The sequence below is a fragment of the Cariama cristata genome, unplaced genomic scaffold, assembly GCF_000690535.1.
Source record: "Cariama cristata isolate BGI_N322 unplaced genomic scaffold, ASM69053v1 scaffold11404, whole genome shotgun sequence".
In the NCBI taxonomy this organism is placed as follows: domain Eukaryota; kingdom Metazoa; phylum Chordata; class Aves; order Cariamiformes; family Cariamidae; genus Cariama; species Cariama cristata.
In genome coordinates, this window is record NW_009611258.1 from 3237 (window position 1) to 19943 (window position 16707).

The 16707-nt window shown below is 47.4% G+C and overlaps 2 protein-coding genes across 2 annotated transcripts in view; one reads left to right on the forward strand and one right to left on the reverse strand.

Annotated features, from left to right (window-relative positions):
• The window catches only part of SMARCB1 (SWI/SNF related, matrix associated, actin dependent regulator of chromatin, subfamily b, member 1), a 10989-nt gene extending 1763 nt beyond the window's left edge, over positions 1-9226 (forward strand). Inside the window, exons 3-9 of the mRNA XM_009698180.1 lie at positions 388-517; positions 1117-1254; positions 1932-2059; positions 2606-2772; positions 3218-3408; positions 7780-7911; positions 8857-9226. Of these exons, the coding sequence (XP_009696482.1) occupies positions 388-517; positions 1117-1254; positions 1932-2059; positions 2606-2772; positions 3218-3408; positions 7780-7911; positions 8857-8896 (926 nt within the window). The 3' untranslated portion in view covers positions 8897-9226. The remainder of the gene's footprint in view (positions 1-387; positions 518-1116; positions 1255-1931; positions 2060-2605; positions 2773-3217; positions 3409-7779; positions 7912-8856) is intronic.
• Positions 9227-12021: 2795 nt separating this feature from the next.
• On the reverse strand, positions 12022-16675 carry DERL3 (derlin 3; the record flags this gene model as incomplete). The annotated part of the gene is made up of 6 exons (XM_009698181.1): positions 12022-12422; positions 12989-13079; positions 13567-13762; positions 15263-15368; positions 15874-15947; positions 16604-16675. Coding segments are annotated over 6 exons (654 nt in total), but the record flags the coding sequence as incomplete, so codon positions are not given.
• Between the last annotated feature and the right edge of the window lie 32 nt (positions 16676-16707).

Consider the following 16707-nt stretch of genomic DNA (forward strand, 5'->3'; position numbering starts at 1 on the left):
CCTATTGTATTTCTGTAGTGCCAGGCACTGTGGCTGGGCTTCTGGTCACCCCAGTGCAAGTAACCTACCCCAGTAGCACAGCATCCTGGTGTGTGAGGGAGAGCGGAGGCTTTTGGCAACTCAGAAATGACAGTGGAAAGTTTTGTCATCTCTGTTTATCCCATGTATGTACAAAATGCCATGTCAAAACCTTTCTTGAAAATTGAATGTCTACGAGAAGATAAATGAAGCCCAAAGGACTTTTGGGGCACACACTTGTACCACTTGGTAACCTATTTTAGTCCTTCCTGCAGCATCAGGGAGGGCTTTTCACTCTGCAGCCTGTTAATGCTACATTGCTATGTAGTACTTTTCCATGTTAATTATTGGCATCTCTCCTGGTAATAGATCATGGCTATACAACACTAGCCACTAGCGTGACGCTGTTAAAGGCCTCTGAAGTGGAAGAGATCTTGGATGGAAACGATGAGAAGTATAAGGCAGTGTCTATCAGCACAGAACCTCCTACCTACCTCAGGTAACCAGCGTCAGTGAGGGTCGAGATCAGAACGGAGCTGCTTGGAAGGTGTCAGCTTGGGCAGGAAGCGCAAGAAATTGCATAAACCCAAGCCATTGTGCAGGAGGGTGCTTGCCGGTCTGTGCTAACAGTCGTTTGCAGTGTGGGGCAAATGAAGATCTCCAGATTGTGAGGATTGGGTTACTGCCCACATACAACAGGAAGAAAAACATAAGTGTTTGATGATACAGCTCTTTTTGCAATTACTGCATTCCAGCTGTAACAGATGTTTTGCAGAACACACTTTCTGCACGTACTGCGTTCTGGAGACCTCGCATTTCTCAGCAGTCCTTTTATGAAGTATAGACAGAAAATCCAAATATGAACCTAGTATTTATAATGGTGCACCTGGGTTCATATCTGATGAGTAATTGTGAGCTAGAGAATGGGCTTCCCAGAGGCTAGTGTGGAACATGAGTTCTCAGTGGAACAATCTTGTTGATGGTTCCAGAATAAAATAGCAGGAACTCATAACAGGACTTAAAGTTTAAAATTATACCGTTCCTTAAGTAGTAGCAGTGGTGCTCAGGGTCTGCAGTCTGACATACAGTCTCCTTCAGAGAACAGAAGGCAAAGAGGAACAACCAGTGGGTGCCGACCCTGCCCAACAGCTCTCATCACCTGGATGCAGTGCCATGTTCAACAACAATTAACAGAAATCGCATGGGCAGGGATAAGAAGAGGACATTCCCTCTGTGGTAAGACAGCTTCCTGCTTCCCAGAAGTGGAAACGGTTGCCAAGATGACATGCTGCCAGGGTAGTGCTGATGAGTTAATATAATGTTGTGATTCATCTCTAACTGACAAAAGACCTACAGGTCGCTCATTTGGAGGTTCTTAGTGAAACTGTATGTCTTGAGGCTCTTCCTTATCATGGCCAGCCATGGCTCAGAGAGGAGGCTTTCCTTTTGTCAGGAAAATGGCTCATTCTTTTCCTGATGAGTTCCTTCTACTTTCTGCTGATTTGCTGAGTAGTTGTCATTTGAGGAGTCTGCAGACCCTCTCTGTGAAGGGCAGGCTGCCTCTCACTGACATATTCCGGTGACTTTGATCTAATTTATTCAATGGAAAATGCTGCTGTGTGTCATGAGTAACTTTTATTTTCCATTATAAAAGTTTGGGAAACCAAGTCAAATGTTATCCTGGAAAGCCTCCTTGTTTTATTTGCAGGAATGTATTATGATAGATGTAATACAAGGTGATAAACTGGTATTGGTTGCCATAGCCCTGTAAGCATGCGTCAAGGAGTCTGTCTAAAGACTGATCGGGGAGTTGGAGTGTGGGGATTGCTTCCAATAAATGTTGCTTTCCCTCTGTGGATGCCAGATGTGTCATGTGCTCGCTGCATATACTGTGTTGTTGCTCTTCATGTTAGCTTTGATGACCATGACCCAGCAGTGATCCATGAGAATGCATCCCAGCCGGAGGTTCTGGTTCCAATTAGGCTTGATATGGAAATTGATGGGCAGAAACTGAGAGATGCGTTTACGTGGAACATGAATGGTATGTAGAAAGGAGAGTTTCCTGAGGCTGGAGAGAGATAGTTGTATCAATCACCAAATAAGAACAAACATAAGTGTGCATGCCCTTGCCCCATATACACAAAGCTTTAAAGCTCTCCCATGTTGAACTCTCATGTCTCTTAGCGAATGCTCTGCCACTTGCATGGGTTGCAGTCATTCCTGGATGTATGTCATCTGAAGAGTTTATTGGGCATATTCTCCTGACCCAGTTCATCAGCTCAGCAGTCTGAGACTATTCTGTTAGCTGAGATACCTTGAATACAAAGCAGTTAATGTGTATGGCTTCTTCATGTATGTGGGTTATTAGGCCATAGCTATGTTGTCTCAATGGAGCAAGTAAAGACAGCCGTTAGTGCCTGCGTCAGTGTGCACGTCCCTACAAATCTGATACAAAACACCCTTTTAAAAGCAAACGCTGATGCATTTGGGATTCCTGTTGTCATGCTGTGGGATTAATTTTGTGTATTCTGTAAGTGGCAGTCATTGATTTCTAAGAAAGTTAACAGTGTTCATTCTTCTGTATCAGAAAAGCTAATGACCCCAGAAATGTTCTCTGAGATTCTTTGTGATGACCTGGACTTGAATCCTCTGACCTTTGTCCCTGCTATTGCCTCTGCCATCCGACAACAGATCGAGTCGTACCCGACTGACAGTATCCTAGAAGATCAGTCAGACCAACGAGTTATTATTAAGGTAATACAGGAAGGCAGTAGAATGAGAGCTGAACTATTTGGGTTTCTCTCGTTATGTTATGGAGAAGTAAGAGTACAAAGGCTTCCCTCGGAGCAAAGGAGCTCTTCATTCCAGTCCTGCATCCAGGTTGCATTCTGTCCTTTGTATTGAGAACAGAACCAAGGTGGCAGATTATTAAACATTCATGTGCCAGCCCCTGAGAAGATGAAATAGTTCAGTTAAAGCATTGTCATGTTCTTTTGGAAGAACTGAACCTTGGTGAGCAAAGCTGAGTTATCTTCATGCTACTGGAATCAAGAATTCAGTTAAGGAGCTCTGCAGATGCGATGAACTAGGAGTTACCGCTCTGCTTCTTTTCTCCAGCCTCTGCCTCCTCAGTTAAATTACCTTTGACAAGCTATTGTGAGAATGGAAACAAATGACCTGTTTCTTCCCTTGTCTCCAGCTAAACATCCATGTAGGGAACATCTCCCTTGTAGACCAGTTTGAGTGGGACATGTCGGAGAAGGAGAATTCACCAGAGAAGTTTGCCTTGAAGCTGTGCTCAGAGCTTGGCCTGGGCGGGGAGTTTGTCACTACTATTGCCTACAGCATCCGGGGACAGCTGAGTTGGCATCAGAAGACGTACGCCTTCAGGTATGGAACTGTTGTCTTCCTAGTACGGCTGGGGCTGTGTATTTGTACTTCGTGGGCGCTTGCACCAGTGAATCTTAGAAAGCTGACCCGATGCAGAAAGTTTTGTTTGAAATTGGTCCTTATGGCTTGCACCTGTGCTGTCCTCCTTACAGTTTTTTTGTGCTTCTGCTCAAGTATGTTTTCTTCTTGGGTGTAATCCATTTCAGGACCAAATATTGATGAAATGTCAGCTTTTGCTGCAGAATGAAAGGCTGTTGTAATTAACAGTGACTGAATACTTTGTGTCTCCCTCTTCTAATGTATGCTAATGATGAGCCCCAGATACGTTTCTGTTTTGTTGGCTTTGTCTGACTTGGGCCAGCCACTATCTCAAACTTTGGTGTTTTGAACTAATTGAATTGACTGATTGAAACTGTACCCTGGCTGGCGTAAAAGTTGGCTTGATCATAGGCCCTTCTCACAGCTGGAATGCAGCAGTGTCAGGTTTGATTAGTCAGCTTTGTAACGTGTGTCCTAATGATAATTGTTTCCAGTTGTGCCGTGCAGTGTTCTGTAGCCAGTTACTGTGCTGATGTTATCCTCAGCATGTTGCTGAGTCTGCAGGCTGTAAGTATCCCTTAGTGTGCGCTGTGAGGGTTTTTGACCTCAGGTCATGGTGACAGTCAAGGAAGTTTGAGAGTTCAGCAAATGATGTATTTGCAGAGGTGAGGGAATGGTACTGTTGACACCAGTTTTGTAGAGGTCAGTTCAAGGAAGCAGAATGACCTGCCTGGGCAGCAAAGGGAAATATGCCCAGCCCTCTCCTACCTCAGGGAGAGTGCAATGAGTAGTTGGTGTGGGGGTAAGCAAGGAGGAACTGGAGGCTGTGGGGCAGCTGGCTGCTGCCATGAGCTCTGCTCCTTCTCCATCTGAAGGTTTCCTCTCTGGTTGACCTTCTGTGGAAAACAGGCACTGATCTGCTCTGGACCAGTTGCTCTTCCACTAATTTCACTCTGCTTCCTCTGGAGGTTATTTTTATCCTGAAAATCTTCCACAGGAACTACTCGGTTCTAAAATCATCCCCAGAGTTGTTCATACTAGAAAATGGAAAGGGACCCTTTAGCACATGGGAGTTAAACTCTTCTACTGAAACTTAGATTGTGTGTCCATCCTGCTGATGTCCCTTCTCCTCACGGAGGTCTCCATCCATGATATCTGACTGGTATTTGCAGATCCAGCATGGGACCACATCCCACTGTAAAAACAGAGCAGTGGGTGTGCATTCCTGGGAAATGATGGGAACTTGCAGGGTGGTAGATGGGAATCTGATACCTGTCGTACTGCCTCTTCCTCCCCACTGCTGAGCGTATTACCACTATGACAGAAGTGAGCTAGCACTGTCTGTGTTGTGGCCTACAGTAGCAGAGAGTGTTCCTGCTGGTAGATGCAGTCGTTGGAGCCAGTGTGAAGTAGACTTTAGTCTATAGTTTAAGCTGGCTACGGCAGGGAGCCATAAGGTTTCGTAGGACTCCTTGTTGCGTGAGCATTCCCAGGAGTTTGAGCTTTCTTCTTCCTATCCTCCTTGAAGTAGAGGGGTGGCACTGTTCACACCATGCTGGCCAGGAAGCCCTCTTTTCTACTTACAATTTATTTACCTTCCCAGTTAATTTACTCCAACAACTTTTTAGCATACTGCCTATTTGTTCCTAACTCTTGTTACTTGGTGCGTCAGAGGCAGTCTTTGTCCACATTTAGTGGACACTAAAAGTTCTCCCTCCTTCCTGTGCTTCTCCACCTATTGCAGATACCCGAGTTAAGAAATTAATCTGTGTACCTGTTAACTGTTGCAAGGGAGGTTCATTTCTCCCTTTGTTTTTCCTATCAGTCTCTGTAACTTGTAGCAAGTAAAGTTTTAGTCAGTGCTGCCTAGGCTCTCTCAGATCTATTAATGCCAGCTTCACACCATTCTCTGTAAAAACAAGTATCTGGCTGTGGTTACTAAAGAGTGCTTCCTTGCAGGGTAGCTCAAACAGATAGATTTCAGGCCTTTAGACTGTGGCAATATTGCAAGGGGGAGAATAAAAAGGAACCCCAGCAGAACAAAGTATGTAGACATGAGCTGTTCAGGGAGGAAAAAACATGTAATTTAAACCTTCTTTTGTGTCATAGTACAAACATGTCATCCTCTTCCCTTTTTTCTTCCAGCAAAGGAGTACTTTTGAAACCTTACAGTGATTAATGATATTTGGGTTCTGTGGTTGGTTAGTTCCTGAATTCCCAAACCACAGGAGTGGTGGTTGCTCCAGAGTCATTCCACTGATGTAAGGAAAGGGTCTGCTTTAGATGTATCAAAAGAACCTTAATATCTCAAGGGACTTGGGGTTTGAGAAGTCATGTGCCTCTTAATCATCTGAGGGAGAGGTGAAACTGTCTTTTAGTTGATGAAAGACAGGACAGATGACAGCTAGGCTTCCGGCTTTCAGCCGGCCTGCTCTGTGCAAAACAAGGACAGCCTGAAAGCCCAGTGGAAGGGGCAGGACTGAAAGCAGAGAGCTCACTGATGTTTATGGGACTTCACAGGGGATGGTGTGCTACAATGATTCCCGCCTTGGTACTGAGTGTTTCTAGTGGCAGCACACAACACTTCATAGCCAGAGTTTTGCCTTCGAGACCTGAATGATGGCACAGGTTCTCTCACACACCAAAGCTACGTGCCTGAGGAGTCACCTTTTCCAAAAGGCGGCATTCCCCTGCCCTGTTGGCATGCCCAAGACACTACTGCCAGAGGCCTGGACCCTAGCAGAGGGAGTGTCTTGCTCTACTGGGAGTCCTGCAGCTGACCGTACATTTCACTCATTCTGCCAGCAGCACTGCCCACTTCATCAGAAAATAACAGGAGGAGGAGCTGTCTGTCTTTGGAGGTTGGGAGATGAGGGAGGATTTTTTTTTTTTTTCAGTTTATCTCTGATTCTTTGCTAAAGAAACGTGGTATCTGAGTTGGCTTGCAATTAAGTTATGTGCATGAGGCTGGCTTTCCAACTCCCATTTAATTCTAGTGGGTGCTCAGTGTTAAGCATAGTAGATGAGGTAGAGACCATGCTATCAAGTCAAAAAAGCCAGTTAAGATCTAGCATTTAGCCTGGAATGTGTAGCAGTCTGGGGCTAAGATGAAATTCCTGGTTTTGAGTGTTGCTTAGTGGATGTCAGCAGTACTGGAAGTAGGTTTGACTAAAGCTTCCTCCCAGGATCAGATACCAAAGGCTCTGAATTAATTTTTCATTGTAAGGTTACTTTGAAGAGTTGTTATTCTAGATTAATAGCTTTGATGCAGACATCTGTTCCCATGGCAATTAGCATTTGAGTTCCTTCCTGGGGGAATGAGAGGGCTGCCCATGAGTGCTGAAATCCTGTGCACGGAGGCATGTCCCTGGGGAGGGTGCCAGATGTGTGTGCACACCTGCCGGAGGGCTCCTCTCTCACACACACACACTTTGTGCAGCTCCGACTGAGCCACTTTCTAGAATTCAAAGCAAACATTTACATTCTGAGGCTCCTCTATATTTATGCTGGGCTTCCGGCTCCACTGTCAATATTTGGGAAGCTACTCCTGGTCAGTTCCTGTTGACTTTTACTGAAAAGTGGCTAATGAAGCAGTAAATATTTTTGTGCATATGATAATACAGCTGGTGAGGGCAGAGAGATCTCTGAGGAGCAGATCTTGTGATCTGGGACTGAGCCTGGTCTTTCATTGCTTGTGCAGGGAGTAGCCGCAGCCTCCGGTTGCAACAGCAGGTCCTAAGGGACTACCCTTTCCATGGCAATGGGCAGAACAACGCTTGTTCCCCTATCAGGCTCCCATCCCACCGGGCTCTCAGAGCCAGACGTTTGCCAGGGGAGAGCTGTCAGAGGCGTGCTAGGCAAACTACAGCTAGGAAGTCAGAGTTGCAGAATGGCAAAGCTAGACAAAGAGCCCTGTTACCAGTCCCTGCACAGCTGCTGCTCTGGGAGAAGTGCTCCCATCACTGTTCACTGGTGTGAACTTTGCGTGTGCTTACTGGGTTTGAACGCTGTCAGCCAGGTACGTAATGGCCTTTGTGGGAGAGAACTACATCAGACACAGTTGCTTTGACAAACCCCTCTCTGGTGGTGAAAGGAGATGGTCAGAGTTGGTCTCCGAGAAACTTTGGGCTCCACAAGATTGTAACCATTAGCCCCTGGTGTACTTCTGGGAACTAGACTGTATGAAGCAGGGCTAAGAATGAATGCTTAAGGCTGAAACACTGTAAAAGGTGTTCTGTTGTCCTTGTGTCTTGCATCTGGGCTGGTAACGCAGAGGAATGCTCTGGGCCCACTGATGGATGTTGCCTTGTTGCCTTCTGTCCTGCCATGCAGCGAGAACCCTTTGCCGACTGTGGAAATTGCTATTCGCAACACGGGGGACGCAGACCAGTGGTGCCCTCTTCTGGAAACCCTCACAGATGCCGAGATGGAGAAGAAGATCAGAGACCAGGACAGAAATACAAGGTGCTGCCACTCGTCCAGACAGTTCTACTTCTGGCCTGTCTCTAAGACAGAAGTTAAAAGCTTTGATGTTTGTCTTTCTCTATCAAGAGCCAACTGGCAGGGTTTCAAACTTGCACACCACAACAGAAACTCATACCTCTTTAGCTTCAGGATATTAAACTATTATCACACTGCTCCACAAACATTTAAATCTCTACTTTAACCATCTCCTACTTGAAGCAAAGTTTTTTTGGTTTTCTTTTTTTCCTTTTCCCTGGGCTCTCTGCTTGTGCAGGGGGATTTGTTTCTATAGGAAGGCATTCATCAAAGTATTGGAGTTTCATGCACTGTCATGCTACCTAGAATCCTGCCACAAGGCTTCCTCTTACATAGGGTAAAGTGTTGTTTGATGTAGGAATGGGCAAGCTCCCAGCTCCAGCCTGACTGATGCCAACCTCTTTGCCAGCATGGGAGCACTGTGAGATTCCAGGAGGAGGTTTGCCCACCAGACACCCGCTATGTGATGTTTTGACAAGCAGTCGTGAGCACTTGCAATTGGTGAAATTGCTCCTGGCAGATAAAAATGAATGGCCAGAATCTCTCCAAAAGATACATTGTGGGAACAGTAAATATGCTGGCTCAGCTCTTTCCTGGAATTTTTTTTTTTAACTGCTGATTAACAGTTTTGTAATTATTGTGCTTCTCAGCTATGACTGGCTGTATAGTTTTCAGTAGTGATCAGTTCAATCCAAGTTAATGAGCAAAAGTGCCCTAAAAGCTGTTATTGAATATCGTGTCTTAGCCTTATCAAGAGAGGCACTCTCAGGTGATCAAGGAAGTCTGTCTAGACCATAAACCTCTCTACAGAGTTCACAGAACTGTGGCAGCCTCCCCAAAAGCGTTGATTTTAGTAAGACTTCATGACTGTAACACAGCACTTACTGTACCTCTTTCTCTCTCTCTTAGGCGCATGAGACGTTTGGCCAATACTGCTCCAGCCTGGTAATCTTCCTGTTGTGACACGGGTGCTCTTCCTACAGACTTTATCCCTACTCCTCTCCCCAAATGGATCTAGGATTGGCAGGGGTCTCTCTGTCCCTGACGGGGACGCACATTCCACTTGCCAAGAGTTCCCAGTACTGCTGACTTCTGCCCCCACCCCCTCCACCCAAATGCCACGTACTAAGAACGCTGCGTTAGCACATGATCTAGCCAAGACCTGTGGCAGCTCTTGGAGCCCTTAGATTCCTGTGTGTGGACAGTGTAAAGATTCTTTTGTATTGGTGCAACATGCACTATTAGGACAACTTTTTAAATAAAAGGAATGCATACTACTTAGGCTGAGTTCAGTAAGTTTGAATGAAGAGCAAATCTCGCCATGTTTTGTGCTATTCTGGTAACTGAGCAGTCCTGGGGCCCAATATTAATGCTTTTGGCTTTAATACTGAATGCTCACACACATTCACTTTTCCTGAAGCATGGTGGAAACAGAGTGCTTTATTTCAAGATAAAACAGCCCAAAACCTTTTGATGCAGGGGAAAGTGAGAATGAGACTTAAAACTAGAAGAAGCAAACAACTCTAAGGGACTGGTCTGTTACCACACGTGGTAGAGTCTGTAACAAACTCAGTGAAGTGTTCAGCTGGCCTGCTTGACAAGGGTAGAACAGTTTAACTGAAGTCACAAACTTAACATTCATTTCTGGCAGATGTCAACCTGGTGTGTGATGAACCCTTTTTTTCTGTGAAGACTGCATCTGGAAAACAACAGTTTCTGAACTGGTACAAAAGTTGAAGCCTGCAATTGGTGAGACTGCAGCTTCTCTTCAGTGAGTGGCTCTGCTGTGGTTGTCAGCATGCAGAGCTGCCAGTTACAGAGCACCAAAAGCAAAGTGGGTGTCTTTAATACCCTTAGAACTTGCAACCCTAGAAACAACCTGTCTTTCCCTGGGGAGTTTACAAGCAGAAAATCTATTGAAGTGAGATTAAAAAAAAAAAAACCAAACAAAAAAAACCCAAAAAACAGGCATTCTTAAACTAATGAGGATCTACCTTGCTGTTGAGGTACACCAACTCTTTGATAGAGTTCCTACCATTCCAGAACTGACGAGTGTTGCAGCAGGGCAGATTTTGCTGGCAGCCTGACAGTTGTGTTCAGGCCTTTATGATAAAGCCAGTACGTTTTATGATCCCTGCTGATCCACCCACACTGCTAGCACAGTCAAAAACCACTTTCCAGCTTTAATTTACCGTGTTTAGACTTGAGTAATAGCAGAGGCAGTTCTGATTCCTGGGTGGGAGGGAACTTTTTCCAGATACTGGTCTGCAGAAACCAAAAACTTGCAATTTAGCAATAATACTATTGCAGTCTTACCCTAGCCTCCTGTGCGAGAATGGTACTCATCCATTATTCCTTATTAGAGAGGGTGAAAGGTTATTTCAGCAAGAAAGACAAAACCTGGGACTCTTGCTGCATCTTAGCAGCCTCGTGGACATAAACACTCCCAACTCTTCTGAGAACACTTCAGCCTCTCTGTTATGGTCAGGTACTTCTGCAAGCAGCCTCTTCAGGGAATTTGACCAAAACAAGCATGAAACTGCTGTAGCCTTAAACTAGCATCTGTGGTGCAATTTTTGAATTGCTGTGAAGCTTACAGTTACCTAATCCTGAAGTTCACAAGGTACAGATACTCAAGGACTGCAGGTTCTGTAGTGGGTTTACAAGTACCTCTCTCTGCTTCTCAGGCCCCAGAGAGGCTGCAGGAATTGTCCCTCCAAGCAGCCAGGGGCAAGGCAGGACAGTCCAGGGAGCCAAGTCCCAGAAAGATGAGAACTTCACCCAGCTTCCTCCATGTAGCAGGACTACTAGGGAACAGCAGGGAGCAGCTTGCCTGCTCTAGAATCACAACTCCTTAGGTTAATCTAGTAGCCTAGCTAAAAGCATACCCCAGCTTTTGCATTTCAAAGGCCCATCTCAGAAGCAATTTAAAAGAGAACATCTGCAGACTGAAGACAAACTCCTTCCAGGGATTGAAACACCAGCTCTGTGTTACTAGGTCATGGGCAAAGCACATGGCAAGTACCTGTCGAGTCTGAGGCTGCTTAGCCCTTAGTACCACTGTGTCTTCTAGAACAGGATTACCATCTGTACAGGCCTTTCATCCTCTTCCTAGAGGGAAACGTAAGTCCAGCACAATAGCTTGTTCAAATGAAGTCTGATTTTTCATAAAAAAGGTGTTCTCATGGGAACCCCACAGAAGAGGGGGCGGGGGGGGGAGGGCAGTGGTTCAATCTTCCTTTGCCACAAGGCGTCTATATAATTCTTAATGGGATGCTGGTTACTGACATTTCTTTTTGTAGTTCTACTGGTGGTTTGCAAGCTCATCCAGCTGAGCAGACAGCAACATTACCAAATGACCTATCCTAAGATACAATGTTTGCAGATTTACTCCAAAGGCTTTGAGGTGTGGTACAAGCACACATGTACTCCATTAGCAAGAATGATCAAATCCATTTAGTACAGCTGTTCATGGTAAGCACTAGCTTGTTTAATTCTCCCCTGAAATTCAGATGTTTAAGTTTAGTTAAACTTTAGTTCCGAAGAACTAAAGAATTCAACAAGGGTGGAATTACACTGCATGTGCAGGCAGCCTTTACTAGTGTGAAGTGCTACTTCCAGTCACCGCCTGGATCAAGGGTCCAGCTCTGTCCCCTCTCCTTTCCCAGGCATCCCTTTCTCTAACAGGACACCCCACCCCACCCTTCTCACACTCTGCAGTCCTGCTGACAGAAGAGGGAAAGGACATCTTCCAGCTAGCCTGAACTTTGCTTTGCCCACCAAAAAAGAAAAGCCCAAGCAAGCAGAGCCTGGCAGTTTTGAGGAAAGTCCTGATGAGTACTGGTGAATTGCTGCCTCTGCCCCAGCAGAAATGGACACACAACTGAAAAATAAAGACTTTAATGTAAAGACTCTTTGGAAACAGCAACCAAAAAAAAAAAAAAAAAAAAAAGGAGTGGGGGACTTAGAGGAAAGGAAGACGCTCAGCTGCACTCTACCATGGTAGAGTTGGGAGTACTACTTCATTGAAAGCCCACAAAGAGGTCTCTCAGCAGTGAGAGCCAGCAAGAGGAGGAGTAACTGGTTTAACACCCCATTTGATACTTATTCCCCACTGGGTAACTGAGGAGCTATCACAACTTCCAGTCCCTGTCCCTAGAACACCTCTGTAAGCATTCACCAGTTCTATGTGCAAAGCTCTGTGGAATTACTTGGTACAACAGGAAGATGGGTTACCCATACAAACAGTGAAACATCACACATCGGAATGGCAACTGGTGTTATTCCAGTAGGATCTCTGGGCCACAGCACAAGTCCAGCCGGAAGAGAGGAAGCTGGCCACGTGGAGAAGTCCCCTCCGTTACTGTGGATGTTGCTGGTGGTTCTGGTCTTGGTCTCTAGGTTGATTTTCTGGACGATCCTCAGGGAGAGGGTTATAGTTGGGATCCTCTTCAGGTGTGTCAAATACCATCTTCCTGGCAGGGGACATGCCCATCCCACCAAGCAGGCAGGTTAGGAAAGTGAGCTGCGGACAAAACCCCCAGCCCCCCTAGGAACATCCTAGCCCTTCACAGGGCTTGGCTGTATGCCACAGCCACCTGCCTATTGCATCAGCACTAACTGTTCTTTTGCTCAGCTCAGTATGTAACGACGACAGTACCTGCTTCCTTGAGCTCTAGGTCAGCTTTGATCCGCAGCATGAAGCGGAACATATTCTGCTTTCTTAAACTAAAGAAATACATCAGAAAAGAATCCTACCCGCATCTAGCATTTCCACAAGCAGTAAGAACACTCCAGGTCAACTAGCAAAGCTTAAGGTACCAGCAACTGCTTTACGGACTCTGTGTACATACATATGTATATAATGTGCAAAGTGCCAGTGCTTTCTGCAGAAGAGGCATAAACTGTCAAGCTGAGGTGCTACCAGCATGCAACTGCATTCTATGATCAGCCCACGCTGCCACAGACCACAGTTTGCTGTGAAAGTGACCCAAGTTGGGACACAACACAGCAAAGCCCAGAAAGAATCAGCTTTACTTACAGGAAGCCAGGGGTTAACAGCAACTTCTTTCCTCCAGGCTGGTTGGGGAAAACATCTTCCAAGAAATAATAGATGTGACCCACTGCAATCCCTGGGAAGAGATGTCACCAAGGTCAGGCCCAGCTGTGACTCCTTTGCCAGTTGAACCAGAGCTGCTGGGAGCTTAAGCAGGATGAAGCTCCAAGAATCCATCAGCTGTGTACCCACAGCCCAGCTCCCACCAGAGCAACTTGTGCTGCTGTGCCAGGGGGCCAGGCTGTTTGCTATGATCCGTGCACAAGCAGGCAGGGAGCCTGTCAGCCTGAAGGCAGCACCAGGCACAGCACAAGTGTCAGGCAGAGCTCACCATACCAAACTTGTGCTCCTGGGGAAGACACAGCAAAATGCAGGTCACAAGCAAGAGCTCAGGCACGAGGCTGGCCACCCAGCAACCTCAGCCAGCTCGCTTTAGGAATCCCCCCACCCTAAATAAGATGAAACCAAGAGATGGTGCTAGTGCCCCAGCAGCACCTATGAGAATTGAGAGCGCTGTGGCTGCAAAGTGCCCTTGTTCCCAGCACCCACCAGCTTTGACTTACCCAGTAAGTCGATTATGATGGAGTTGCCCAGGAGCAGAGAGAATCCCATCAGGACCCAGGGCAAGAAGGGGGCCTGGAAGTTAAGAAGCCCAAAGAAGTTCATGCGGATATAAGGGTTCCTGCGACTCCACACGTACACCAGCATGATAGTAAAAGCCTGGCCCAGGAAAAACAGGCTGGCAAAGAGTCCAAATAGCTAGGAACTACTGAGTCAAGGAAAAACCTACCCACCTTGTGCACCATGTCCAGGCAGCACAGGGTGCCTTGTGATTGGGAAACCCAGAACTAGAGGCAGCTGATCACAGCATGTAAGACATTGCCCATGCTACCAAACCTTTCCTGGGCTGGCTGAAACCTACCGACCACCCCCCTGGCCATGCACACCACAGTTCCTTCCCTGCCACCCCAGAGCAAGACACTCTGGAGTGGCACATACAGACTCGTCACTCCTTAAGCTGCTTCTACAACCACCAGAGACTAGGGAGCTCATGTAGTCACCTCTACAAAGTGGCCGTCCAAAGTGACCTTCAGAGAAGGGCCTTCACATTTGTACAGCACTTGGGACGTGTGGCACATATGAACAACTAGCTCACATCCAGTATTTGCCTTCTACAGAAGAGTTTCAGCAGTGAGATGGCTCTTGCAATTCACAAGGCTCTTCTCCAGAACAGAAGAATACAGCCAGGGGCAAAAATTTCCTCTGCCCTTGTTATAGTTGGATTCCCAAATCCACCTATAGCCAAGCACGTGGTTGGTGCAGGCACCTGGACACTGACTAGCCAAACACCCGAGGATGGCCGACAGCCATGAGAGTCCACACAGCTTCATGCGGAGCTCTGTGGGGAGAGCAGTCCTCTGAGCCAGCTGCACAAGACAGCAAACAAGACATTCAGAAAAAGTTTTATGCTTGGGAGGGAGATATTTCTCTCCATCAGACTATTTTGTCATACAATAAAAGAACTTCCCAAGATGTGTAGCGGTATCTCCAGCCACTGACAGCTTGCAAGGACAGAGTGCTGGGCTCCTGCTGCCTCATGTGCTGACAGCAGACAGTATATGGGCACCCCACTCCTTGTCCTTACGGCTCTGTGTTTTTCCCTTCAGCTGCAGCTCAATCTTCTGAGCCACCCTCACGCCAACCATAGCAGCACTCCAGTATGCTCCACCTGCCGGAGCTCAGACACAGCTGCTCTGCCACAGCTGGACGGCTTCTCACAGAGCATAACAAGGGGCTGCCTTTCAGCCTGACCCTCCTGAGCACACTGCCACAGGTCCTCTTCTAGGATCAGGCAGCCCATCCGCCTGTCAGGTGCATCTGCACTTCTGCAGACACCAACACAAGTATAGGCAGCTCTTGCTGTATTTTGCTTCTGCTCTAAGCATACTGGGCAAGGCACAGGCCAGGAGACAAGGGTGGGCAAGATAAGGAGGACAAGCTGTGCCATCCAGCCAGAAGTTGCCCCTCCACAACATGCTCAGCAGAGCTCTCCCAAGCCTCAGGGTGCGAGCCTGGCAGGCCTGGGACACAACAAGGCTCTCTGCCCCATGGCATCAAGAAGGTTCACAAGCCACCTGTCCTGCTCAGCAGGCAGGTACCCACTACAGACCACACAATACAGCTGGGATACAAAGAGCTAGAAGACAAGCCCCACACTATCCACAGCATCTCAGAAGACACCAAAGAGCCTCAACCAACTCCAAAGGATATTGTCATGAGAAACCCTCCGAAGAGGAACATGAAGACAAAGTCAGCCGTCCTTCCACGAAAGGAGCCTTCTTCTAGCATGCGGCAATACCTGTACCTGAGAGCAGGAGAAAAGGGAGGGGTTGCAGTATAGGAAATTAACAGCTGGCCACCCTGTGTCCCCATAGCACGGCTTTACGGGGAATAAGCCAGCTGCAAGCTATTTCATCACAGGAAGCTGTCAGCCAGGTGTCCAAGCCCCAGAGCAGAAAAGCACAAACTTCACCTCGTACTACTGACCCCAGCAAAAGAAAGAGGCATCTGCTGTGCTGCAGCCAGAGCTCAGCCCAGGAATGGGCACTGCTCTCCAGCATGAGCTGCAGCAGCTCTGACAGCTTCTTCAGCCTTTTGGCAGCAACTGCCCTGCAGCAAGCAGTGATGGAGGCAGGGGGTGGCCACAGCTGTTGGGGGGAATGGCTTCAATTCAGACCAAAAGAACCAAGGAAAGAATCCACAGCCCTAGACTGCCACCAAGACAAGTCAGCGTGGGGAGAAAGATGGACAGGGAGAATCGCATCTAAGCCAAAAAGGGAGCAGAGAGCTTCACTGAGACCAAAGGATACAGAAATATCATGTTGAAAAAGAAACTGAATCCCAGGGGCCCAAAAAAGAGGAAGTTGGTGATCAGCCTCCATATCTGAAAGAGAAGAGAGAGGAGAGAGAAAAGGAGGTAGACAGACAGGTCGCTCCCGATCACATGTACAGCAGCCCATCACCCTATCCACTGGGGATGCCCAGACATGTACCCATCCACTTAGAACTACCCCAGGACACCAGACAGCTGCACCAACTTCATGTGGGACCTCCCTCCATTGCCCACATCAGAGCATCTTGCCCTTCCAGGTGTGGGAAAGAATATTTCTCTACTTTTCTGGAAGGGACGAACAGCCACAATTCAGCACCCAGAGCCAAAGTAAATCACTGTTCACATCTCTCCATGATAAAGCCTTCCCCACCCAGCCTGACATCAGCCAGCCAAACATCTCAGTGTCATAGAAAAGGAAGAGACAGGTTTTGAGTAAAGGAAAAAATGAAATGCCAAGATGGTGTACAGCAGGGAAAGGCTAGAAAAAGTCATCTCCATTCAGGTGTCTGTGACAAGAGGGGACACATGTTGGCACATGTTGGCAACCCATCTCCTGCCAATCAGAGAAGGCTGGAGCCCGGGGGGGGGGGGGGGGGTCAGCACTCCCTGACCACTCTGGGCAGTGGGACACCCAGGGCCCAGGCTGTCACACCCACCGCTCCCCGGAAAGAGACAAGAGGAGCCCCAAAGCCCGGGCAAGGCCTCACCTGGAACTTCCTGAAGATGAGGTCGGGGTTGAAGTACAGCTGGAAGGGGGTGATGAACTCCAGCTGCTGTGAGAGACAGGCAGAGCAGCTGCCACCCGCTGCCG